General features: G+C 42.7%; 1 protein-coding gene across 8 annotated transcripts in view; it reads right to left on the reverse strand.

The window, feature by feature from the left end:
* The window catches only part of Tfcp2 (transcription factor CP2), a 45,936-nt gene that overhangs the window by 9,517 nt on the left and 8,742 nt on the right, over positions 1–27,677 (reverse strand). For 6 of the 8 annotated variants that reach the window (XM_041642634.1, XM_041642631.1, XM_041642632.1 and 3 more), the window contains 12 exons: positions 19,273–19,424; positions 18,333–18,409; positions 15,873–15,978; positions 14,349–14,455; positions 12,504–12,656; positions 11,112–11,222; positions 10,705–10,793; positions 7,652–7,700; positions 6,936–7,029; positions 5,954–6,044; positions 2,504–2,619; positions 1,452–1,594 (listed from right to left, as the gene is read on the reverse strand). In XM_041642634.1, coding sequence (XP_041498568.1) covers positions 1,452–1,594; positions 2,504–2,619; positions 5,954–6,044; positions 6,936–7,029; positions 7,652–7,700; positions 10,705–10,793; positions 11,112–11,222; positions 12,504–12,656; positions 14,349–14,455; positions 15,873–15,978; positions 18,333–18,409; positions 19,273–19,424 — 1,288 coding nt within the window. The remainder of the gene's footprint in view (positions 1–1,451; positions 1,595–2,503; positions 2,620–5,953; positions 6,045–6,935; positions 7,030–7,651; positions 7,701–10,704; positions 10,794–11,111; positions 11,223–12,503; positions 12,657–14,348; positions 14,456–15,872; positions 15,979–18,332; positions 18,410–19,272; positions 19,425–27,677) is intronic. The other 2 variants (XM_041642637.1, XM_041642635.1) reach the window with 1 other exon arrangement.

The raw sequence follows: 27,677 nt of genomic DNA on the forward strand, positions 1-27,677 counted from the left end.
TCCAGAGGACCTGGGTTTAGTTCCTACCACCATTAGGCAGCTCACAACCACCTGTAACAGCAGCTCCAGAGGATTGGACACCCTCCTCTGACCACATACACACACACACACACACACACACACACACCCCATTTAAAAACAAAACAAAAACAACTCTGTGGAAATCAGGCTAGCACATATTTATAATCCCAGCAACGGGGAAGCAGAGGTGGGAGGATTGGAAGTTTAATCCTTGGCTATTAAGGGGTTTAAGGCTATCAAGGGGCAGGAGCAATGGTTAAATCAGTGGTAACGTGCTTGCTGTGGCCTGTAAGTAAGGACCTGAGTTTGAACTCCTAGAACCCACATAAAGCATGTGGCACGTGCCAGTAAACCAGCAGGTCCTGGAGCTCATGACTGGCTTTACATGGGTAGTCAGGGGGGTCCCGATTCAGGTTCTGACATCTGTTCAGCAACCTCTTTACCAACTGAGCCATCTCCCTAACCCAATTTTAAAATGGGGTGTGTGTGTGTCTAGGAATGACATTTTTTATTCAAGTGAGAAAACATATAATTGTTCAATGTGCAAAGGATACACAGTTTTGTGTGTTTGTGTGTGTGTGTGTACGTGCATGCGCGCCAGCATGCACATATGCATGTGTATGAGGTATATATGTATGTATGGTGTATATATGAGATATATGCGCACGTGTATGATTATATAATGACACACAGAGGCCAAACTCCAATATCACTGCCCATCTCGTTTTCCTAAGGGAATCTCATGGAACCTGGAGCTCACTCGTCCATCTAGTCCCATCAGCCGGGCTGGCAGAGCCTAGGCTCCAGTGAGCCTCCTGTGCTAGGGTTATAGGCGCATGGAGGATGAGCACAGCTATCTTTAAAAAAAGCAAAACCAAAACATGGTGCTGGGATCTGAACTCTTATCCTCACACTTGTGCAGCAAGTACTTACAACTGCTGAGCCACCTCTCCCTCACCAGATTTTGGTTTTGTCTTTTTTTGAGGAGGGATGGGGGAGTCACCATCTTATGTACGCCAGGTGGGCCTTGAACTTACTACATAGAGATGAACTTGTATTCATGATTTTCTTGCCTCTACTTCTCTTCATGCTGGGGCTACAGGGGTGCATCACCACCCCCAACTTTATACATAATTTTTTAAAAATTAAGAGGTAAACAAACAACAAAATCTAAGGCAGACACAATGGTTCATACTAATAGTCCCAGAAACCAAGGATGCTGAGGCAGGAGGATCATGTGAACCCAGAAGTTCAGGGTCTGTCCGGCCAAAATTGCAAGACCATGTCTGTTAAAATTTTTAAAAGAATTAAAATTAAAAAGCTAAACTTTTCAGTAGAAAACAGAGTCCAACCCTGGCAGAGTACTCTTGGTCTTGGTGCCTTCACAAACTAGGATATGGTAGGTAATTCAACAGGACCGAGAAACTGACCTCATCACTGATGAGCACATGGATTCCTGTTGGCCCTTGCTTGTAAATCTGGCTGATCTGGTGAGGAGAAATACTGAAAAGTTGAGCAATTTTTTCTGTTAATTCAACAGCTGTCAGTTCTTCTAGATAGATAGCATGGTACACTGCAAAAGAAAGCACAGCAGTCAGTGGGAAGGCCGTCTGCACCTGCAGGTAACTGCTCCTGTGGAGACCCACACATCACACAGCTGGCCTGCAGACCCTGCCTCCGCTGCCCTTTTTCAATGTGAACTAGGAGAAGTTACTCAAAAATCTAGTCCTTTCCTTTTTCTAAAGACTGGAGGAGAGAAAATCTACAGCACGATGGACATTACTAGTTTTAACAATTCAAGCATAGCCAGGTGGTGGCGCACAACTTTAATCTCAGTACTCGGGAAGCAGAGGCTCGTGGATCTCTGTGAGTTTGAGGACTGCCTAGTCTACAGAGTGAATTCCAAGACACCAGGGCCACACAGAGAAACACTGTCTCAAAAAACAAACAAAAAAGCCCAGAGACAGATATTGGGGTTCAAGCTGAAGACCAGAAAAGCAAAGCAGCCAACCACTAGAGAGACCTTTCACCTTTACCAACTCTGCAGACCGAAAGGGTGAGATCCTGTCTCCATGAAGCCTCAGACTGCACTGCACTGCACTGAACTGGTGCCTCATATTCCTCTCTAGTGCTGGGATCAAAGGCGTGACCTCTGTTTCTCTATTAGACTGATTCACTCTCCTTTAGCTCAGAGTGGCCTTGAGTTCTGGGATTAAAGGTTTGTGCCACCATTCCCTGGCCTGTATGGCTGACTAGTGTAGCTAGTTTTGTTCTCTGGTCTTCAGGCAAGTTTTATTTAATAAAATTCAAATAAAATATCACTATATAAGCATATAAAAAGTACCTGGCATAGATTATGAGCTCAATAAATGTGGGCAATTGCCATTACTTCCAGAACTCTAATGCTGGTCTAAACTCCATTACACCTGCCCATGAGTCATCACTTCTTTCTTCCTGTGTTGGTCTGCCTAGAACAACCTACCGAAGAAAGTACCATTGGAATCTCCATCTTCCTGCTTCTGCTGTGGTGGCTGCTGCTGCTCCCTCAACTGCAATGATTCCTGACAGACATAGATGGTTAGCCGTGGACGCACCATCCTGTGAGGGGAAGAAAAGGACTGTCGGCTTTACACAGCCTTCCCATTGTAGGCACGCCTACAGGTAGGATATTTGTCCCTACATCACTGAGCAGAGCAGAGAGGAATTCTATTAGTGCTATTTGTTTCATTATCTGCCAGTGTGGGCTTTGTTATTTAAGTTGATTGGTTCCAACAAGAGGCACCATTTAAGCTTCTAAATTCTGCTTTCCCTCAAAAGTTAGACTTGGGGCTAGAACTGCAGCTCAGTAGTAGACTGTTGGCCTGGCATGCTTAAGGCCCTGGGCTCTGCTTTCTGCATTGAAAGGGGAAGGGTAGAAGAGGAGTAGTAGGAAGAGAATACTAATGTTAGCTTAGACCGGGTAATTCAGGCTCCTCATTCTCCCAAGATTTCTTCACTAAACTCTGACTTTGACTATTGTTTCTTTGCATGACAATGTAGCACCTAAAGTCAACGGAGTTTGTGAGTTTTGGAGTTATGGTTAGAAATATTCAAAATGTAAGAGTCACCGTTTTATGTAAGGGTCAGGTTCTAGATATGCTCTTTACTTAAAAATACTAATATATGACGGCAAGATGGCTCAGTTGGTAAAGGTGCTTATCATTTGAGTTTAATCTGAGATCTACAGGGTGAAAGCACAGAACTGGTTCCTGCAGTTGTCCTTTGATCTTCATATGACCTTCATATAGGAGGGGAGAGTGAGAGAGGGAGGGAGGGAAAGAAAGGGAGGGAGAGAGGGAGAAAGAGAGAGAGGGAGGGGGAGAGAGAGAAGGAAGAGAGAGAGGGAGGGAGAGAGGGAGGGGGGGAACACTGCACAGTAAAGTAGATGATCTCATCTCCCTAGCAGCCTCTCTCCCTCCCACTTACTCTCAGCACTTCTTCATCTGGTCACCTCGTTCTTTTCCATTTCTAAACACTTCTTAGATAACACCCTTAAAAATAAAGGCTCTGTTACTAACTTTTAAATTCTCAATTCTATTACCTATCATATTGAACCCAGGGCTTTGCACATGTGAGGCAAAGGCTTTTCCACTGAGCTACAGCCCCAGTCTTTGAAAAATCTTTTTTCCTTGGGTCACCAATCCTTGAATTTCTGACCACTAGGCCATCTCTCCAACTTCATGCTTGAATTAAAAAAGTTGTGTGTGTGTGTGTGTGTGTGTGTGTGTGTGCGCGCGTGCCCACAGAGGCCAGAAGAGAGCTTTGGATCTCCTGGAGCTGGAGTTCCAGGTAATTGTGAACCACCTAATGTGGGTGCTGAGAACCAAACACAGGTTCTCTAGAAGAGCGGGAAACATAATGAACTCTGAACCATCTCTCTTGCCCTTAATCCTTGAATTTTTATCTCCTTCTGTGGTGGTTTAAAAGAAAAATGGCCCCCAAAGGGAGTGGCACTATTAGGTGTGACCTTGTTAGAGGAAGTGTGTCAGTGTAGGGGATGGGCTTTGAGGTCTCTTGTTCAAGCTTCACTCAATGTGACACTGAGACCATTTCCTGTTGCCTGCAAGATGAGATGTAAGACTCTCAGTTACTACTCCAGCATCATGTCTGCCTGCACACATCATATTCCCTGACGTGATAATGATAATGGACTGAACCTCTCAACTGTAAGCCACCCCAAATAAATGTTTTTCCTTTATAAAAGTTGCCATGGTCATGGTGTCTCCTCACAGCAACAGAAACCCTGACTAACACACTTTCCTTTACGTTTTCCAATACTGCCAGGGTGGCAGCACACTCCTGTAACTTCAGCATCAGGAAATAAAGGAAGACCAGGAACTCAAAGCTTTATCCTCAGGTACATACAGAGGTTGAGACCAACCTGAGCCATGAGACTGTGTCTCAAAAACAAGATTTCCGAGACTACAGTCAGTTCAATGCATTATGTCTATGAGGTATGGAGATATAAACTCTTAATAATTAATTATTCAGTGATTCAATTCTGTTGTCACTGATCTAATTTTCCCCCTATCGATTATTATTACTAAGCCAAACATGATACTACATGCCTGTAATCCCAGCACTTAAGTGGTTGGAGCTGGAAGCTCTGAGTCCAAGGCTAACTAGGCTACACAGCAAATTCAAAAAAATAAAAAATAAGAAACATTTAAAAACGAAAAAAAAAAAATAGGGCCTGGCGGTGGTGGTGCACGCCTTTAATCTCAGCACTTGGGAGGCAGAGACAGGCAGATCTCTGTGAGTTCGAGGCCAGCTTGGTCTACAAGAGCTAGTTCCAGGACAGGTTCCAAAGCCAAGAGAAACCCTGTCTTGAAGAACAAACAACAAACAACAACAACAACAACAAAAAACAACCAAACGAACAAAAAAAAAAAAGCAAAAAAACAACCCCCCCATCTCAAAAAGGATTAAGATGACCCTTTTTTCTTTTGAGACAAAGTCTCACACTACATAGCACACACACTCTCCACAGAGTACCCTTTCTAACTACATCAGGGTATTCTATAGACCACAAACTTGCTTTATTTTGTTGGTCTTGTTGAGACATGGTCTCTGATAGTCCAAGGTAACTTGAAGCTGCTACAAAGTCAAGGATGGCCTTGAACTCTTGGTCTTCCTGCCTCACCCTCCGAGCAACTGGAACTATAAGCTGAGCTACATGCAGTTTGTCTGTGTTCTTTCAAAGCTTTTAGCACTACCTAAAGCACCTACTGCTTTTCTTTATGGGCACATTGTCCACAGTGTACCTCCAGAGCTTGCAACAGTACCTGTCTTCTGATAACGACACTATTTACTCTGAGAACTGGCTATCACAAGGAGTTATTTGGATCAAATTTAAGAAATGATATTCTACATTTATGTTTACTTGGTACATAATGGGATTTTTTAATAAAGTGTTTTTTCTTTTAAAAGAAATAAAACATTTCTTTAGCATGCACACATGCTGTGTGCAAGTGTGTGTCTGTGTGTTTGTAGTGGGGCACATCTCAGAGTACATGTGGAGGGTGGAGGTCAAAGGACAACTGAGAACAAGCACCTCCTCCATGTGCCTTGACCTCTTTACCTACGGAATTCACTGGACCAAGACTAGAATTTTCGAGACAGAGTTTCTCTGTAGCTTTGGAGCTGTCCTGGAACTAGCTCTTGTAGACCAGAGTAGTCTCGAACTCACAGAGATCTGCCTGCCTCTGCCTCCTGAGTGCTGAGAATAAAGGCGTGTGTACCACCGCCTGGCTAGAACCTGTTTTTTCTTTTTTTTTAAGTTTTGACAAGACATATTTATCTGTGTAGAATATTGTGCAAAATTCCAGAATGTAGATTCATCTGAAATCCAATCTGACTGGTATCTTAACCACTGGCATCTTAGAACACATACCGGCCTTTTAATGCATTAAAAAGTCTGATTCCATCTGCAGGGCCGCAGATTTGGATCACATCATCTCTAGTTAGTTTCAATAAATCTGCCCCTGGAATAAATACGGGACAAAAAGGTTAATAATAAAGGCAAAAATTACTTTCGTAAGTGACTTTTAAAGTGGGCTCTACTTTGAGGACACCTCATCAGCAGTCCGTTAGTCTTCTGCAGTGGACAAAGCCCTTGTGACCTGGCCTCTGCCTCATCTTCTCTCTTAATCCTCATCCAATTAACTTTTCCACTTAACCCTACGCTTTGACCAGACAGGGTGCTGAACGGGCCTGTTGCTTTTTCTGTTGGAAACCCCTTCCACAGTAAGACAGACTCAGACCCGCCCCCCCAGCGTCACCTCGCACACTGCTGCGCTAGTATTCATCTAGTAGGTTCCAATTGGATTTTTCTTTTACACAGATGATGAAAGAGTACTCTCATCAGTACATCTTACCAACTATATGTTCCTACACAGATGTGCAGAGAGGCCCCTTGAGAAGGTATGACACGGAATACACATTTAAAAAGTGCTATATAGAATAAACATTTTATGGTTTAAATGAGTTCAAACTGAAAGCTGCTTATTTTTTTAATTATTTATTTTTGTGTGCATTGGTGTTTTGCCTGCATTTTAAGTCTGTGTATTTTAAGTCCTGGTCCCCCCGGAACTACAGACAGTTGTGAACTGCCATGTGGGTGCTGGGAATTGAACCCAAGTCCTCTGGAAGAGCAGCCAGGGTTCTTAACCACTGTGTCATCTCTCCAGCCCCGAAGCTGCTTCTTTTTAAGAGTCTCACAGTACAATTGCAGCCAATTCAAAGTGTTTGATGAAATTCATTTTATCAGAAAAAACAGACTGAGACACCGCTACACACCAGGTGGAAACCAAAAGGCCCTATGATGCACATGAGTACCCCATGCTGGAGAAGGCAAAAGGAAAAACTAATCTAACCTGAGAAGTTGGTGAAGAGCCTGGTGAATGTGGAAAACCGGTTTCGATGCAACCACTGTTGGGCTTCCTGAGGCGTGGTTGTTGGCAAAAGGTTCTGAAAGAGAATGCATTCTTTTGTATCTAAATAGTTCACCTGATACGTTAGATAAAAAAACCAATCACTTCTGCACCCTATAACCACACAGGTAGTATCTGGAAACTGTTTCTATCACACAGGGTCTTTTCTAACCATGACAGAGATATTTCACTATCAAACTATAAGATCTTCACAGTCAAGGGATCCTATAGTGGCAGCTACATGGGAAGTCACATGAGCCTACAGCTCACACTAGACAGCCTGGGCAACACAATGAGATCCATAAGAAGAGAAGGAAAAGCAGCCATCTGGGACAGTGTACACCTGTAATCCCAGCACTTGCAAGGCTGAGGCAGGATGACCACTATGCATCCTAAGCCAGTCCAGGCTGCATAGTGAGTTCAAGGACAGCCTGTGATGTACAGTCAAAGTCTGGCTAAGAACAAGCAAACAAACACAACAGCTTTCAAGGTCCTGCTTGCATTTATTTTGTTTCCGGTCCCTAGGATAATTTCCAGTTGGCTGAAATTCGATAAGCGTGGGTGAGTAACAGTCTCTAGCCGGCTAGCCCACTGGCATCTGGCAATCACAGTCACAACAGCACTGCACATTACGATAACTGACATTGCTTTAGACTTACGTCAGTGACTGGAGGAGGTGGCTCTGGCTGGTGGTTTGGTGAGCCATTTCTAAGGAGAGACATTGAAAATGAAGGGATGAGTCCATGGTACACTCTGTAAATTACCTCATGCTTCTGTGTCATGGTGACTCTTTTAAATTGAGAGCTTTATCTGAAAACATTCTCTAACCCAGTGCTTCAGCTGTGTGCTGATTAATTCAGAAATTTCAGGGAAAGGGAGAAACTATGTCACTGAAACATTTTTTTTATAACTGAGGAAACCAGGAAAAACATCAAAATTTCAGTAAATAGAAACTGATAGATTAAATTAGGCATACTAAATATCTGCAAGGGGCTAGAGATACAGTCAGCAGTACAGCGTCTCCTAGGCTGCACTGCTCTGAGCTCCACACAGGGAAAGCACTGGCTATAAAAGCCCATCCATCCATCCATCCATCCATCCATCCACCTGTGAGTGTGTGTGTGTTTGTCTGTGAAAGTATACTCAAAGATCCGTGTCAGTGCATATACATAAATGTGGAAGCCAGAAGAGAGCACTGGTGAAGCTAAATTATAGGAGTTTGTGAGATGTCTAGCTGATTTCATGGGTGTAGGTTCTAAACTCTGGTTCTCACGACTGAGAAGCAAGCACTTTCACCTACTGAACCATATCTCTGGCTCCCCAATCCATTATGGTTAAAGTTGATTCAAAATTAGTGCTAATTTGTCATTCAACATTTATCTTCACAGTTTGTTTCTCTTATAGTTTCTTTTGTTTAATATTTATTTTCTTTATGAGAGAAAAAGTTGAGGAGAAAAAAATGTAAAACTCAACCCTTAAACTGCAGGTATTTTAAACTGCCTCCAAGTGGACAGCATCATGCCCTAAAGGATAATAATAAAAAATCCCTTTATTTCAAGAGTTCCTCTTGTCAAGATGTAGTGGTGCACATATGTAGTCAGCTACCTGAGAGGCTGAGGCAGGAGGATGGTTGGCTCCAGGAGTTCAAGGCCAGCTTATAAACACAGCAAAGACCACCGTACAAACAAACAAACAGACAAAAAAATGAAACAAAGTGTAGCAACGGCAGCTCATGCCTATAACCCCAAGATTAGGGACTCTGGCAGCAGGACTGCTGTGAACTTAGGGCTAGCCTGGCTATATAATGATTCAAGGCCAGCCTGAAATAGTATACAGCAAGACCCTGTCTTAAACAAACAAATCCCCTTTTCTTCTTCATTTCTGTCATAGTTATTCAAGCAGTAATGACATCGGGGCTTTAGACAGATGTATTCCTTTTTTAACTAATACCAAAAAGAGTAACTGTTATATTCAAATATTTAAGCTATTTTTTAAATCTTTTAAGAACTAGGTTAAATTCCAGAGGTCCTGAGTTAAAAAAAAAAAGTAGGTTAAATACAGTATAAACAAATCCAAATCCAAATCCAAACTGAAACATCACAGCCCAACAGTTTGTTCCTTTTTTTATATGCTTGTGGTTGTTGTTGTTTCCTTCTTCTATATGCTTCTTAATTGTGATACTGAAGATCAAACCCAAGGCCTAATGCATGTCAGCCAAATGCCCTGCTATTGAGTAACCTCAGGCCTCATGACGATTCTTAAAACAAGGAAAAAAAATGTCTATACAACCATGCTTCTAATTCCCAAGCCAACTCTCTGGGGCAAGTCTGAAAAGGAAAGGGAACAAACACAAAGCAAACAAAATAAGGTTCATCAAAAAAACCAAAACTAAAATCTCCCATAGAAGAAGTTACTTGACACTATCTGATACTACCTGACACTGACACCATGTGATGCTGCCTGACACCATCTGATGTCACCTGACACCGTCTGATGTTACCTGACACCCTCTGATGTCATCTGACACCCTCTGATGCTACCTGACACCCTCTGATATCACCTGACACCATCTGATGTTACCTGACACCCTCTGATGTCACCTGACACCCTCTGATGCTACCTGGCACTGACTGATGCTACCTGACACTGTCTGATGGTACCTGACACCTTCTGATGCTACCTGATACCATCTGATGTGACCTGACACCTTCTGGTGTTAGCTAATACCATCTGATGTCACTTGACACCGTCTGATGTTACCTGACACCATCTGATGTCACCTGACACCATCTGATGTCACCTGACACCCTCTGATGCTACCTGGCACTGACTGATGCTACCTGACACTGATGGTACCTGACACCATCTGATGTCACCTGACACCCTCTGATGTCACCTGACACCCTCTGATGCTACCTGGCACTGACTGATGCTACCTGACACAGTCTGATGGTACCTGACACCTTCTGATGCTACCTGATACCATCTGATGTGACCTGATACCTTCTGGTGTTAGCTAATACCATCTGATGTCACCTGACACTTTCTGATGTTACCTGCCACCATCTGATGCTACCTGACACCTTCTGGTGTTACCTGACACCATTTGATGTTACCTGACACCATCTGATGTTACCTGACACCATTTGATGTTACCTGACACCATTTGATGTTACTGATTGACTGATGTTATCTGACACCATCTGATGTTACCTGACACCATCTGATGTTACCTGACACCATCTGATGTTACCTAACACCATCTGATGTTACCTGACACCATCTGATGTTACCTGACACCATCTGATGTTACCTGACACCATCTGATGTTACCTGACACCATCTGATGTTACCTGGCATGATTTGATGTTACCTAACACCTTTTGGTGTTACCTGACACCTTCTGATGTTACCTGACACCATTTGATGTTACCTGACACCATCTGATGTTACCTGACACCTTCTGATGTTACCTGACATCTTCTGATGTTACCTGACTGACTGATGTTACCTGACACCATCAGAGGGGAAAAGTTCTTAGATAAAACTCCATCTCTTTTCAGGAGAGTCCAAACCTTAAACAGTACAAAAATTGGTCAAAGAATGACCAAATGGAAGCACTTATTAATTTGGAAAGAACTTGATGATGGAAATGTAATAAAATAATACATATTTAATTCAAATATAACCCAAATTCATTTCTTAGACTTACCCTTCCCCAAGAGAGAAACTGCTATGGGAACTGTTGAAGCCAGGTGATGGGGAATTGTTGACATAGGTGATCTCAGGCCATGGAGAACACTGAACAAAGGAGAATATGGGGAACAAGAAAGGATGCTCTGTCAGTCAGTGCTCCCCGAAACACTCTCACTCCACTAGCACACCTTCATCAGTCAAGAAAATATGCGCAGGACCAAGTTTAGACTAGGCTGGAAAGGAATATATACACATATATGCTTTTTAATTTATTTTTTTCTTTGTGAATGACACTTCTAAGAATGGAGATGAGCTCGGGAATAGAGAGCTGCCTGACGTACACAAGGCCCTAGGTCTGCTCCCAGGCCCACAGAAGGAATGAATGAATAAGAATAAAAATTATGAACTGAAAAGTCCTTTTACCTCTGTGAGTATGGTTGTTTCATAGGAAGGTTGATATTTCTCTTTTTCATGGGGTGTTCGTTTCTCCATTTTCTCTCTATCAGTTTTTTGTTTTCTGTCTGCACCTTTAGGCTGAAATGAGAAATAAGTTGCTTTAAATTCAAGTAATCACACTTTGATCCAGAAATCATACTTTAAAACTCTTAAATACTCATAAATAAAACAAACGTGTGAGCACAGCATTGTAAAGACTCTGTGCATCACCCTGACCGTCTGAAAATAGGATATTTAAATGTTTGATGCAGTTGGAAAATTTGATAGAAAGACCACTAAAATACATAGCTAACTGAAAAAAACATAAAGTCTCAAAACCACGCATACAGTATACTCCCACTTATGTTTCCAAGATGAGAAAATATGTGTACCTATGCATAAACGTTCATTAAAGAACAGAAGGGAACAGACAAGTGTAACAAACTGTGACAATGGTAACCTCTGGAGAGAGGTTACAGGCTCGGGAAGAGTAAGTGAGGGAGATTACAGTGCAGTGTCCCATGTATTTTAGATCACCGACTCACTGCCGCCCAGCTTCCTTCTTGATTTTTTGAGATAGAAACTTGCTATATCATAATCCTAGTTCACCTGACCTTGATATGTAGCCCAGGTTGGTATTGATTATAGCAATCTTGACTTGGGCTTGGAAGGGCTAAGACTATAGGTGTGAGCCACTACACTTGACCTGAATTTCTTGCAGTAAGAATATATTTATTCATATGATAAAAACAAAGCAGGGAATGGTGGTACACACCTAAATAGTTCCAATACTTAGAGGCAGAAACAGAAGTATCAGGAGTTCAAGGACATCCTTGGCTACTTAGCAAATCTGAGGTCACTGTAGGCTACCTTAAAACATATTTTTGCCTCATGACTGCCTCAAAGCAACAAAAATAATAAACAGCAGAAACACAAACTATTCATGTTCCTAAATCAATCAACTCTGCATCATTTCCAAGACACAGAAAAGCTTACAAGTCAACAGGCTTTAATGAGAACCCAGCTTTGCCTGCCGCCTGCTTTACAAGTTCTTGTTCCCCACCCCCACCCCATGTAAACAACCTTAAGTGGTATTTCAGAGCTTGTCTTAGCATCTAGCTCAGACAGTTTGTAATTCTGAAAACAGGCAAGTTGACTCATTATCTTGGCACGTCATGTTAAAATGGAATGATAAAGAAAAAGGCTTTAGCTGGGCATGGCGGCACATACCTTTAATCTCAGCAAAAGCAGGCAGATCTCTGAGTTTGAGAACAACCTGATCTACAGAATGAGTTCCAGAACAGCCAGGGCTACATAGAGAAACCCTGTCTCAACACCCCACCCCAAAGAGGTTTAAGGCCAGTGCATGGTTCAGGATACCTTGAAGACTTTGATCTGGCAGCTGGCTGAGTGCAAGTGCTCAGTGTATTCCCCATTCTCATTTTCCTTGAAGGTATCAATTTGTACTCGGAATGGCACCCCCTTCTCTCCACCATGCTTCCTCATAGTGAACTCTGTGCTGATGCAGTGCACCTGGAAGGAAGTGACACCATGGCTCCAGTGCCACTAGCCAAACTAGCCAGCTTACGCTCTGGAGCAACTAACAGAGGCAAAACTTTTAATAGACATTTATCAATATATATTAAGTTCTTTCCATTTTTTACAGTCTAATGGAGGAAATTAGAAACATATTAGTAATTTACAAATGTAAGCAAGTAAATTTACAGACCTAATGCCATCAAAGACCTTGTCTCAAAAAAACTAAACAACAAGAAAGGCTGCTTGAGGAACTTAATGCATTAATTCCTCTGAGAACACTGAGCTACCAAAACGTTAGTGAACTTTCATCTAGATATAAAAAGGAGGCACAATCAGGCTTGGAAAACAGTAAATACGAAAGCTCAGACAGAATAGGGAAGATCTGCTTGGCTCCTGCTGACCACTCACTGGCTTGGCTCGGTTGCTTACTCACTCTAGGCCTCAGAGTCTATTTTGGGGCTACACAGATGGTTCAGCTGTTAAGAACACACACTATTCTTACAGAGGACCCAAGTTCAGTTCCAACACCCACATCACGTGGCTCACAACTGCCTATAACTCCAGCTCTAGTGAGATCAAATGCCTCTGGCCTCTGTAAGCAAGTAAATTTACAAACCTAATGCCATCAGAGACCCTGTCTCAAAAAAACCCAAACCCTTTGTGGGCATCTGCACTCATGCTCAAACCTATACTCTAACACACATAAACATAATATAAAAATAATAAAGAATATTTTTAAATATAAAATTATAAATTAAATATTTCAAAGACTCTCCTTATTCTAAAGAACTATTATTCAAAGTCTTAAAACAATGTTTACAAAGAAATAACATAGTGATAACCTTAATGGTAAGTATTCAATGAACTACTGGTTGAAATTATTACAAATAAACAAATTCTGAGGAATTAACCCAAAAGACATAATCATATATGCAAATCAAACTTTAAGTATATGTGTGTTCAAAATAACTATAGATAACAATAAAAAATCAAACAATTTACCAATTACATAATTGTTATGTAAATTACCTACAATCAATGATTGGTATATTATGTAGACAACAACAAATATTCTAATTGCGTAAAATCAGAAGAGCAATTAAAAGACTCTTCATATTGAGATGCCTGAATCTGATAGGCTAGAACCCTGAAAAATAGGGATACAAGTCAGTGAAAGAATGTGTGGTTAGCATGCAGAAGGCTGCAGGTTAAATCCCCAGGATGTGTAGTACATATGCATGCACACAACTCATGTGCAAACAAGAATCTTTTGTTTGTTTTGAGATGGGAGTATCTCTATGTAGTTCTGGCTGTCCTGGATCTCGATATGTAGACCAGGCCGGTCTCAAGTTCATAGAGATCTGCCAGTGTCAGAATTAAAGCATGCACCACCATGTTCACCTATAGTGTTGCTAGTTTATTGTTTGAGATATCAGCTCACTGCCTTGAACTCACTATGCAACTTTGATCTTCCTACCTCTACTATCCAAGTGCTAAGATTAGAGGTGTGTATCACCACACCAGGTTTATGGGGTGCAGGGGATCAAATCTAGGACCTCATGTATGCTAAGCAAGCACTCTACCAATTGAGCTACATTTCCAGGCCTGGTATGTTTTAGTCTTTAAAAATACAAACTGGTAGAACAGGTGCTCTTTGTAGCTGTGATGGCAACTGCAATGCCTTACCTGAATAAACACAGACGTCCTCTTCGCAGGATCCCACAGGAACTCCACTGTATTTAGTTGGGTAGGATTGGCCCTGGGATCAATTATACCCACAGACATTGGAATATCTGAGAAATATAACAAGATCACTGAACAATTCTGAGGACTCCCTGTTTTTGTTTTTAATATGGGGGGGTCTTGATGCACTGCCTAGGCTCAAGCAATTCTCCTGCTTCAGTCCCTTGAGAAGCTGGGACTGTAAGAATGTGTCACCACACCTGTCCATGCCTTCCGTGGTTTGAAGTAAGAGAGCAACTGACTGTGATGGATTAAGTCTATCTACTAGCTCTAATATGAAAATTAGGAAACTTTTTGAGACTCAATCATCCTGCTTCTACCTCTTGAGAACTGGGTACAGAAACTTATAAATATTGTGAAATATAGAGAATATTTGAATGCTACTGGTAAAAAGCATTGCAGGCATTTCTGGGGAAAAAAGATTAAAAATAGAACTGGAATATGGTCCAACACACCCACTTCTTAGTAATGAAACAGAAGCCTTGAGTGTAGTGGCTATTATTAGCAGTCTACACTCAAGACAGTCAGGAGGGTCACCATGAGTTCAAGGCCAGCCTGGGTAACAGGCTACAGAGTGACATCTTGCTTCAGACAAACAAGAAACCAAAGCAGAGGCTCAGACAAATATTATTATGTCCATGTGCACAGGAATGTTATTCAAAAGAGCCCAACAGTAAAAGCTGTCCGTGTCCCTCACAGGTAAGGGGTAAACAGAATGTAGTGGACACTGGATTACTCTTCTGCCTTGAAAAGAAAAGAAATTCTGCCGGGCGGTGGTGGCGCACGCCTTTAATCCCAGCACTTGGGAGGCAGAGGCAGGCGGATCTCTGTGAGTTCGAGACCAGCCTGGTCTACAAGAGCTAGTTCGAGGGCAGGCTCCGCAAAAAAAAAAAAAAAAAAAAAGAAAAGAAAAGAAAGAAATTCTGACACACGTTGCAACATGGTTGAATCTTGAAAGGCTAATGCCAACTCACAGAGGCCAGTCACAAAGGACAAATACTGCATGAGGTGCCTGAAGCAGACAATGACAGGGCAGGAGAGTGACTGACAGGCTGGGAATAAACAGAATGAAGAGCTACTTATGTGGAGCACAGATTTCAGTCTTGCAAGACAAAAAAAGTTATGCAAATGGACAATAGTGATAATTAACAAAATAAATGCACTTAATATTATTAAATGGTCTAAAATGGAAAAAAATAAGTTTTATATTATATATGAATACATATTTTATATTACCACAGTTCAAAACAAATGCACTCTGAAACAAAAGACGAACTGCTTTGGAACTCGATGTCCATGTCCTACTCAATCCTGATGCCAACTTCACAAGGGAAGCAGTAAGCCACTTCAGGGTCCCTGCTAACTAGCCCTGAAGCACTCCATTAGGACTCAGTGGGGAAGCCTAATTAGGGAACCAAATCTAGACCCTAGCAGATGTTCTCCAAGCAGCAGCTTCTCTTGACTCACCTATGTCGAGAATCCTGTCTCCAGGCCGGTTCCACCTCCAGCCTTCCAGCTGCTGGTGCTCGGTGTACTGCAGACGCCTGTCGTGGAACACTACCCGAAATATGCTCTAAAAGAAGGACAATGTCAGTCCACAGGAGTCTAGAAAACCAGTCCAGACAAAAGAAAACTAGCGGAGTTAATGCTAGCTGGCTAGACACAATCTAGCGTTTCTTTTTTTTCTTTTTTTTTCATGGTTGTATTTTATTTTATTTTAATTTATTTATTAAAGATTTCTGCCTCCTCCCCTCCACCGCCTCCCATTTCCCTCCCCCTCCCCAGACCAAGTCCCCCTCCCTCATCAGCCCGAAGAGCAATCAGGGTTCCCTGACCTGTGGGAAGTCCAAGGACCACCCACCTCCATCCAGGTCTAGTAAGGTGAGCATCCAAACTGCCGAGGCTCCCCCAAAGCCAGTACGTGCAGTAGGATCAAAAACCCATTGCCATTGTTCTTGAGTTCTCAGTAGTCCTCATTGTCCACTATGTTCAGCAAGTCCGGTTTTATCCCAGGCTTTTTCAGACCCAGGCCAGCTGGCCTTGGTGACTTCCCGATAGAACATCCCCATTGTCTCAGTGTGTGGGTGCACCCCTTGCGGTCCTGAGTTCCTTGCTCGTGCTCTCTCTCCAATCTAGCGTTTCTTGTGCCTTTCTGAAGACATCCAAGCTGTCTGTGTGAGTCTTAGACGCTCTCACATACGACCTCTGTGTTTGCTTCAGGTGAGGATTAGAAGCCAAATAGCCAGACTGGCATCAGATTTTCCATTTTAAGCCATAAACATGGATGTTTATCTGTATGTGTGCATGGGTGGGTGTACAAGTGTGCATCTGGGGATGGACCACAGTACTCATGTGGAGCAGACAAAATGAGGGAGGGAGTTTCTTCTCTCCTTCCACCAGGTGAGTCCTGGGAATCAAACTCAGGGTGGCATGTCTGGCAGCAAGTACTTTACATAGTAAGCCATGTCTCTAGCCCTGGCACCAGACTCCTGATCCTCCTTCCTCAGCCTCCCAATGCTGGGGTCATACATCATCTTTACAGTTAACTGAGAATACACTCTTAAGTGAAGATGAGAGGGTCTCACTGTGACACAGCCCAGTATAGCCCTGGACTCCTAGTCCTCCAATTACTATACCACCAGAACCATTATGTGAAGTACTTTTTCGTTTTGTAATGCTTATTACATTTCCCTCTTTCTTTCCTTACACCACATAGGTGCCAAGGACAGAATTCAAGTATTCCACCCTTGGCAGCAAGTATTTTCACCTGTTGAGCCATCCTGCTAGCCTTATGAAGCATTTCTATCACATCACTAATCCAGCCTAAGCCTCCAGGTAGGTATGAAATACATACTAGGACCCACTCACCAATGCTACATACAGCCTATAAACACTGAGGGTCGATAGGCTACTCCTGGCTATGTTCCTTATACTAGCCTCCCTTTGTGGAGGTAGCTGCCAGCCTCCCCACATATCTTACAGGCACTGATAAAACTCCTGTACCAAGTGCTGTGAGTTCCCCAAATTCTTACCGTCAGTTGACAAAGAGAACTCTATTCATTAACAGTAGCTCTGGGGTTTTGGTTCTGTTTTAAATTTTTTATTTTATGGACAAAAAGTGTGCAGGTCTCCTTCACTGGGTAGGTAGTCCTGGATGATGCATTCAATTTAGTGAAGTCAATATCCTTTCGTACTTCTGGAAACACTGTGACCCATGTGCTGCCCTAATCTTCAGGTCAGATCACACAGGTCTGAGCAGACAAGTCAAAAGTGAGGACCCTGATACACACAAAATTATCTTTAAAATTAAAATCCTCAAGAAGCTGATTTTACCACCCAAAAACAACTCCAGTAGGAATCTCTCCTGAACAAGGACTTGCAATCGCAAGCCTTCAACAAGTCTGCGAAACCCATGTGAGGCCCAGCAAGATGGCTTAGCAGGTAAGACTGACAACCTTGAATTCAATCCCTGGAACCCACGTAGTAGGAAGAGAAAACTGAGTCCCTCAAGATAGTGTCTGACTACCACACTCAAATCGTGACATGTGTACACACCTACAGCCACACAGTTAATTAAAACTACATGTGAACAGCAAGGCTTACTGTGATCCCAAAGATCATCAGTTTATCTCTCAGATCATCAACTGTGGCAGCCAAAAGATACCAAGCCCTGCTCGCAAGGATCCAAAAGAATATGAAACAGACAAAAAGAAACAACAGCTATGCATTATGGAGCATTCCTGGAATTACGCTCTACTAAGCTGAGGCAGGATTCAGAATTCGAGTCAGTCTAGGATATATAATGACACTTTGCCAAAAAAAACCCAAAAACCAAAAAAAAAAAAAAAAAAAAAAAACAAAAGCAAAGAAAAAACTAAAAGGATCAGTAAAAGGCTATTACACAGAAAAACAGCCTGCTTATTTTACCTTCACCAACTTGCCATTGATTTCTGGAAGTTCTCCCAGTTTTCTATTGTCTAGCATTCGGATTTCATAAGACTGTCCTAGAAGAAAATTAATTACAAATTATACCAATCACAATTCACTTATCTAGACCCAGAAAGAAAGACTGTTGAATAGACATGATAATACTACTAGTACTGACTAGCAGTGAGGCACTGTGCTAAGCACTTCTAAATCCTATTACACCTAACAGACACAGTGTTCTAAGTTACTGTCAATCCCACCTGTACAGATAAGGAAAGTAAAACAAAGTCAAAGCAATCTGCCCGAGGCCACGTGGACACTGGTGGACAGCAGAGCTGGGTAGAGGAATATCCATGGGGGTAACTGATGTGGGAGGGTCTTCTGTTTTGTGTTGATTTCATTGGTTAATAAAAAAACTGCCTTGGCCATTTGATAGGCCAGCCCTTAGGTGGGTGGGATAGACAGAACAGAATGCTGGGAGGAAGAGGGAAGTGAGGCAATCGCCATGCCTCTCTTCTCTGGGTCAGATGCCATGGAGCCAGCCGCCAGGTCAGACATGCTGAATCTTTCCCGGTAAGCTACCCCCTCATGGTGCTACAAAGATGATTAGAAATGGGTTAGTCAAGATATGAAAGTTAGCTAAGAAGAGGCTAGAAATAATGGGCCAAGCAGTGTTTAAAAGAATACAATTTGTGTATTGTTATTTCAGGTATAAAGCTAACCATGCGGGAGCCGGGCGGGACGAAAAGCAGGCCTGCTTGCCTCCTCACTACAAGTAACTGAGGATCATGAACTGGAAGTGGTCAGGAGACAAAAGGAGCCAGGGACACATCGTCTCACATGGCACTAGTGTGACAGGCCACATTACACAGCTCTAACCACTGTCATGTAAGCATCTATAGTCACAATCGTAAGCCCAGTGGTCTCTAGAGCATCTGACCTTGATTGAGGTAGGTCAGGGTCTCATCGTGGAGCTTCACTGCTGGAGAGGTGGCAGCGCAAAGAACATACTGGAACGGCAGGATTTCATTCTCAGTGTCAGGAGGCAGACTGGACTCTTCTTGCTTAAAAATGGGCAGTGCAAGGACATCACTGAAATAAAACAAATGCCTGCTATTAGTATCTGATAACATTGCAAAAGCAGATACATAATTTTAAAAAAATTAACTGCAAAAATCTTTAAAAGCCATAAACACTATTCACTCAGTAAAACCTCGTCCAAACTGCCAAGTAGATTACTGTGTCAGCCCCCCCACCAGACAAAGTATGCAACTAGTGACAGTATTCTCTGCTAATGTGTACATGTCAAGACTGTGTTAAAGGACTCACAGACAGAAACTAAAAATAACATCCAGGGTTCCAAAATGTAAACCTAGGACATGTGGGGCAGTGGTTTAGCAATGGCTATGTGTTTGGTCCTCGGTGTGGTAACTCTGAGACAGCAGAATTGTGAAAATGAAACAAATACAAGGTTAAGGGGCTGCACGTGCACGGAGAGAGAAGTAAAGTCCTGTGGAGCAGCTCCTGACAGCACGGTATTTCACAAGGGGCCTCCTCTAACTCCCCTTTAAGTGCACTTCTCTCACTAGACATAGCCGCATAAGCCTGTAAGCCCAGTCTTAGGGCGGTATCACTTGTTCTTACCCTATGATGCCGGAAACAGAACCAAGCAGACCAGCCCTCTGCTGGCGAATCCCACAATAGTGTACAAGTACAGCTCTTTCTTTTTTCTTTTTTTTATAGTTTAATGTATTTTAATAGCAAACTTACAGGAACAGCACAGAAGACAGACAACATTAAAAACATGTACTTGCATGTAGGACAACTCAGTTAGAAAAGTATAGTGAATGATGGAATCTACTGTATGATAAAAATGCTACAAACACCATTTAGTTGCCGTCAATAACTGCTTTTTAAATATTGTATTTATATTTACAGATTTGTGCAACATTTGTCATAGAGCTTTTTACAGCAGGCAATAGTCAATACAGAAGTCCATGATTGTCAGAGTGCTGAGAATAAGTATTCACCTAATAGGACACTTATGCAAATCCCCATCCCAAGGGCCAGGGAATAGAGGAGGACAGAAAACATGTGTGAGAGTCGAAGAAGTTCTCTGAAATACTGTCCTCAGGGCTGACGTGGTTGTTGCACTCATGAACACAACAGCAGCTGGTTAGCATCAGACTTACAGGAGATCTAGCCAGTCAAAATTTCAGCATGGATGGGGAGGTGCTCACAGGTCCATGGCTAGATGAGGAGCTAAGCTGATGGCTCTGAAAGAGGGTTAAACATTTTGTATTTGGGGGTGTGGCCATTGATAAGTTGCCCATGCTCTAGTGGATGATCCCACAATCCATGGGCATACAGGCAGAACTAACCAGACTCACTGGGTTAAAAAAAAGAAAAAAAAAGGAAGGAAGGAAGGACATGAGTTAAGGAAAGGGTGGCAAAGTGGAGGGGAAACAGAGGTGACCACAATCAAAATATCAAAATATATTGTATACGTCTATAAAAAAAAGAGAAAGAGAAAAGAAAAGAGAAAGAAATGAAGGGCTGGAGTGGTGGCTTAGCCCACTGGCTGCTCCTACAGATTGGCAGCACCCACATGGCGGTTCACAATTTTCTGTAACTCCTGTTCCAGGAAATCCAATGCTCTTTTCTGACCTCCACAGGCACCAGGCACTACATGTGATACACATACATGCATGCATGCAAACATTCATATACATAAAATAAAAATAATTCTTTATTTTAAAAAATGGAGAGTAACAAGGGATCAATCTCGTGTTAAGGGCCCTTAAAATAGCACATGGAGCTTGTTGTGTTTACTTTGTTGGATATTTGAGATTTTGTATGATAAAAAATTTTTGTAAATAAGAAAAATCATAGCCAGGTGTGATGGTGGTGCTTGCCTTTAATCCCAACATTTAGAAGACTATAGCGTGAGACCCTGCTTCAGAAAACAAACAAACAAACAAAAATCCAAACAACAACAACAATAAAAACCCACCCTAAAACAACAAACACCTGTGGAAAAAGAGGACAGTACTGAAGAATTACTCAATCTTTTTGTCTGCATTAAAAAGTCATACACACACACACACACACACACACACACCAGAGATATGCCTGGAACCCTCAGGCACCAGGTGAGGATGTCAGAGCCCCTGGAGCTGAGGTTACAGGAATTTTTAAGCAGCCCAATCCAAGTGCTAGGAACCTAACCAGCGTCTACTGGAACTGCAGCAACTGCGGTCAATCACCAAGCCACCTCCTTTCGCATTTGTTTTTAAGACTGTTTACTATGTAAACTGGGCTGGTCTTTATCTAGAGATCTTCCTACCTCAACTCCAGAGTGCTGGGATTACAAGTGTGTGCCACCATGCCCACCCAGTTAGTTCAAAGCATGTGCATCCTTTGTGGAGATTCTCTCTTCATGTTTTTCTGGGCATATGTGTGTCTATGAGGTGTATGCCTACTGAGAGCACCTCTGCAAAAGGTCAGAGAAGGTGGGGTCCGGCTTTCTCACTCTCAGCCATATGCCCTTGAGATAGGACTTCACACTAGACAGGCTGGTAGCTAGCAGGCTCACCAGTTCTGTCTCCACCTCTCACACAGCCCTGGGGTTACAGGCAAGCACATAACCATGCCCAGCAAAGTGGGAAAGAAACAGCTGGAGACAGCTCCATGCATACAGAGCATCTGTGGGGCTCCAGCTAGACCCCCAGCACCACAGGAGAAAACAACAAAACAAAAACACCAGGTTTACACGTGCTGGATTTGGTGGTGCTCAGGAAATGAAGCCTGCTGTATTTAAAGACAGGATCTCCTATGTAACTCAAGCTGACCCTAAACGAGAGATCCTCTTGTCTTCACCCCCCAAGAGCTGGGACCAGAGCCCTGTGTCTACACCCAGACTGTAAATCAGTTGTTATGAAAGCTGCTGTTGCTAAGAACTACTGAAAAGACCAGACATGGAAGGTGCTCTCCTCTTCCTCAGGCCTGTAAAGGTGTGTATTCTGTCCAGATGGGTACAGTTAAAAGGGGGAAAGTGAGGCTGGAGAGAAAACTCAGTGGTTAAAAGTACCAGCTGCTTAGGTTCGATTCCCAGCAGATCCCATACAGATGGCTCACAACCATCTCTAACTCCAGTTCTAGGGATCCAACACCCTTTTTTGGCCTCCACAGGCACCAGAAACACCCATGGTGCATACATATATGCAGGTAAAACATTTCATACATATAAAATAATAAATAGATAAATAAAATGTGTCTTTAAAAAGAGAAGGGGGAGATAAAGCCTGGTGTGATAGCACACACCTCTAATTCTAGTGCTAGGGAGGCTGAAGGAAGAGGGCTGACTGTGAGTTTAAAGGCAGTCAGGGCCATAGGAGACCTAAGGAGAATGAGCACAAAAGGTGGGGAATCTACCCTTCCTAGGCATATCAGTCAGAGAAATACTCTTGTTCCCTGGAGACTACTTCAAACCACAGGAGTATGGAGTCTTCTAGAAAAGAACTCTGTCACAATTCTCAGCTACAACACTGTAGAAAACAAAGTCAACTGTGATTGGGCTCTGGGAGATCTCACTGTGACAGATATGTCAGCTCTGCTGCTTTCTACGAAGGATTATAGACGATTACCAGGAATCAGGATTTTGACATAGCAACAGCTCAACCCTCATTAACGCACACTGGCATTTTCCTTCTCAAAGCTCAGGGCCTTGGCAGGCTAACATACAGCAACAGGTCGTGGTTCACAGCGTGTGGCACCCCACTTAAGTCTCCATGACTAAGCAAAGATCTGTCATTTAAGGTTGAGATTCTAACGTTTTCAAAGCAGTACAACTACCCCAAATATGTCTATATTCACACACACATACACACATGTACACACACAGTGCACACGAGGGTAGGAGGACAACTTTCTGGGTCTGTTTTCTCCACCCATCATGTGGTTTCTGGGACAGAACTCAGGCTATCAGACTTAGCAGTGAGCGCCTGTATCTACTGAGCAAGTCTACCAGTCCTTCATCAGAGACTGTACAATCTAGAATTACTTATGTTTTGCCTGCCTTCCTTTCTTCCTTTCTTTATTCCTTCCTTCCTTCCTTCCCTCCTTCCCTCCCTCTCTCGTTCCCTCCCTCCTTCCTTTTTTTGAGACAGGGTTTCACTGTGTAGCCCTAGCTGTCCAGGAACTAGTGAGGCTGGCCTTGAACTCACAGAGATTCACACTGCCTCCCAAGTGCTGGGATTAAAGGAGTGTGCCACCACTGCCTGGCCTTTTTGTTTTTTTAAAGTTAAACCACTTTATTAGAGAACAGGACACAGAACCCTGCCATTATCGTGGGTGAAATGGCAGCAGCCTCCAGATCCTGTGGAAGGTGAGCCAGAGAGCAGCACATGCACTGGTGAACTAGGAGGAGATACTACATTTCTTTACTTGCTGGAGCAAAAGAGCATTTGTTCCACAATCCTAGAGATGGAGACAACACATCCCTGGTCAACACAATCCAAGGCCCCTACTTATTTTTCCTTTTTAAATTTTATTTATTTATGTATTTTAGGTTTCTTTTTTAAAGATTTCTTTATTTATTATGTATACACACACCAGAAGAGGGCACCAGATCTCATTACGGATGGTTGTAAACCACAATGTGGTTGCTGGAAATTGAACTCAGGACCTCTGAAAGAGCAGCCAGTACTCTTAACCTTTGAGCCATCTCTCCAGCCCCATGTTTTTTAGGTATGAGTGCTCTGTCTGCATGTATGCCTGCAGGCCAGAAGAGGGCATCAGATCTCATTATAGATGGTTGTGAACCACCATGTGGGTGCTGGGAATTGAACTCAGAAGCTCTGAAAGAGCAGCCAGTCTCTTAAACAAAATGCATTTAAAATAAAACCAAGTTGGAAGTATAAAAGCCAATAAATTAGCTAGTTTTGTGTTAACTTGACACAAACTAGAGTCATCAGAGGGGAGGGAACCTCAACTGAAAAAAGCCTCCAGAAGATGGAGCTATAGGCAAGCCTCTAGGGCATTTTCTTGATTAGAGATTGATGGGAGGGACCCAGTTGAGGTGGGCAGGGCCACTCCTGGGCTAGGGGTCCTGTTCTATGTGAAAGCAGGCGGAGCAAGTCATGGGGAGCAAGTCATGGGGAGCAAGCCATAGGGAGCAAGCCAGTAAGCAATACCCCTCCATGGTCTCTGCATCAGCTCCTGCCTCCAGGTTCCCGCCCTGCTTGAATTTATATCCTAACTTCCTTTGATGATGAACCACATATACTCTTTTCCTCCCCAGGTTGCTTTGGTCATGGTGTTTCATCACAGCAATAGTAGCCCTAGCTAAGACACCCAGCTCTACTCACACGCATGACATGAAAGCAGGACTGGTTGGAAAAGGTGGGAGTACAGGAAGAGTAATGTAGAAAGTGATCAAATGAAAATGTTGTAAGGAATGCATTATCGTGTATAATTAATATATGCTAATGCAAAGGGAAAGTCCGCTCTGTTCTCAAGGGTAAACTGATTACAAATTAGGAAAACCCATTCTGGTAGACTCTCCATAGTGTCTGTCAATGTGTAAGCAAGCATTCTATTACATTATCAAATTGCTTCGTTCACTCATTTCAGTGAAGCTGTGTGAGGCACGACTTCTATCTTGTGGTAGTTTGAATGTAATGGTCCCCATAATCTCATAGAGAGAGGCACTATTAGGAGGTGTGGCTTTGTTGGAGTGGGTATAGCCTTTTTGGTGAAAGTGTGTCACTGTGGGTGGGCTTTGGGGTTTCCTATGCTCAGGATACCGTCCAATGTCTTAGCTCATTTCCTGCTGCCTGAAAGACTCAGCTCCTTATCCAGCACCACTTCTCCCTGCACACCACCATGCTCCCCACCATGATAATGGACTGAACCTCTGAAACTGTAGGCAAATCTTCTCAATTAAATGTTTTCCTTTAAAAGAGTTGCCGTGGTCATGGTGTCTCTTCACAGTAATAGAAACCCTAAGACATAAGTGCTTAGTAAATATTACTGATGGAATTTTATACTTCTGTTTTAATTCTGCACAATCAGTGCTATATATACCGTTATCAATATCGTTTTGTTTTTGTTCTTTGTTTTTTGAAATGGTCTCTCTACACAGTCCAGCCTGTCCTGGAACTCACTTTGTAGATCAGGCTGACCTGGAACTCACAGAGATCCACCTGCCTTTGCCTCCTGAGTCTGAGATTAAAGGTCTCTGGCCAATCTGGCATATCTTTAATCAAACATAAAGGTATAAAAGTTTAGTTGTTGAAAGGTAAGTTGAGTGCTGGAGATATAGATCAGTTGGTTGAGAGCATGCCGAGCATACACTAGACACTGGGTTCGATCTGTAGCACTGCATAAACTAGAGATGGCAGGACATTCCTACAACCCCACACTTGGGAGGCAAAGGCAGAAGGATCAGAAGTTCAGGACCCACTAGTGAAATGGTACAGCAGATAAAAGCACTTGTCATCAAACAAATACATATGCAGAAATAAATAAATGTAAAAAAAAAAGAGTAGTTCAGACCAACCTCAGCTACACGGCAGCAGCAGAGTGACTGTACATTAGGACTCTGGGAAAGCTGCTGGGCATGGTCTGCTGAGCACACATTACCCTCCCGATCTAAGGGAGCTCATGATCTCTACTAATTCTTAACCATGGTCTACCTACCCTCAGGCCTAACAGCTGTGGAGATGCTCTCTTCTAGAAAAAGCCCAGAGACTCAAGAGTGACAGGCATGATAAGTTTTATCTGAGCAAGGCTGACAACAGCTAGCCCTTAAGAATTCAGAAACATGGGACAGTAAGTCACCGTGAACTTCAACCTGCTTATTTCTGTAAGCCTCACTTAGAATGGAATTCTACAGGTACACATTATCGGAGACAAAGAAAACAGAGGGAGGTTAAAACTAGACTCAGCACTCACTAATCACCTGTGAGATGGATCTGCACAACACACAAAAAGGGAAACTTTCTTGAAGCGATGGTACGTAAAGTGTATAGAATACACATTAACACACACTCAGAAGGAGCTGAAGCTGAAACATGGTGTCAGACTTACTCTGATATAGTTACTAATATGAAGGAGACAGGCGGGCTCTCCATTCCTGTTCTTCTTCTATGTTTGTTACAAAAACTTTTTTTTTTTTTTTGAGTTTTTCAAGACAGGGCTTTTCTCTTTTCTGTGTAACAGCCCTGGCTGTCCTTGGACTAGTTTTGTAGACCAGGCTGGCATTAAACTCACAGAGATCTGCCTGCCTGTGCATCTTATGTGCTGGGATTAAAGGCGTACGATACCATGCCCAGCTAAAACTACTCTTTTTTTTTTTTTTTTTTTTTTGGTTTTTTCGAGACAGGGTTTCTCTGTGGCTTTGGAGCCTGTCCTGGAACTAGCTCTGTAGACCAGGCTGGTCTCGAACTCACAGAGATCCACCTGCCTCTGCCTCCCGAGTGCTGGGATTAAAGGCGTGCGCCACCAGAGAGGGAAAATGCATATATTTTATTGAAAATATATAGTTTGTTTTATAGCATTAACTTGTTCTTTTAAAAGAAGGCAGGCATGAGGGTTCACATCTATAATCCCAAAACTTGGCAGATGGGACAAGAGGATCGGTTCAAAGACGGACTTAAGGGGGCTGGAGAGATGGCTCAGAGGTTAAGAGCACTGACTGCTCTTCCAAAGGTCCTGAGTTCAATTCCCAGCAACCACATGGTGCCTCACAACCATCTGTGGTGAGGTCTGGTGCCCTCTTCTGGCCAGCAGGCATACACACTGACAGAATATTGTATACATAATAAATAAATATTTAAAGAAAAAAAAAAACAAAGACGGACTTAACTGCAAAGCAAGTGTGAAGTTGGCTTCAGCTACCTAAGACCTTGTCTCAGAAAACTGTTATAGTATATTCTGAGATGGCTATGTGTTTTATTTCTTTAATTAGAATAAGCAATTTAAAAATATACTGTGTCCTATCTTCTGTGTGTGCATGCACACATGTATGTGCACATGCGTGTGTGTGCCCGTGCGTGTGTGAATGTAAAACTTAGTATCTTCCATTATGTGTTTATTCATCACACGTGTTGGGAGCAAAAAATTCTATAGAGCTTACCCTGCTATCTTAATGAATAACAAAAATATTCCTAAAACACAGCGGCTTAAGAAATAATTTATGACTTCTTATGAATTTGTGAGTTAGCTGGATTAATGATCTGTTTCATGAGTGTCAGCTAAAGCTGCAATCATCTGGGCCCTACACTAGAGCATCCAGGATGGCAAACTCACGAACTGGTCCTGGACTTTGTTGGGATACTTGGG

The sequence above is a fragment of the Microtus oregoni genome, unplaced genomic scaffold (assembly GCF_018167655.1).
Source record: "Microtus oregoni isolate MIOR12 unplaced genomic scaffold, Mior012 000077F_ref0000221, whole genome shotgun sequence".
NCBI classification, from domain to species: Eukaryota; Metazoa; Chordata; class Mammalia; order Rodentia; family Cricetidae; genus Microtus; species Microtus oregoni.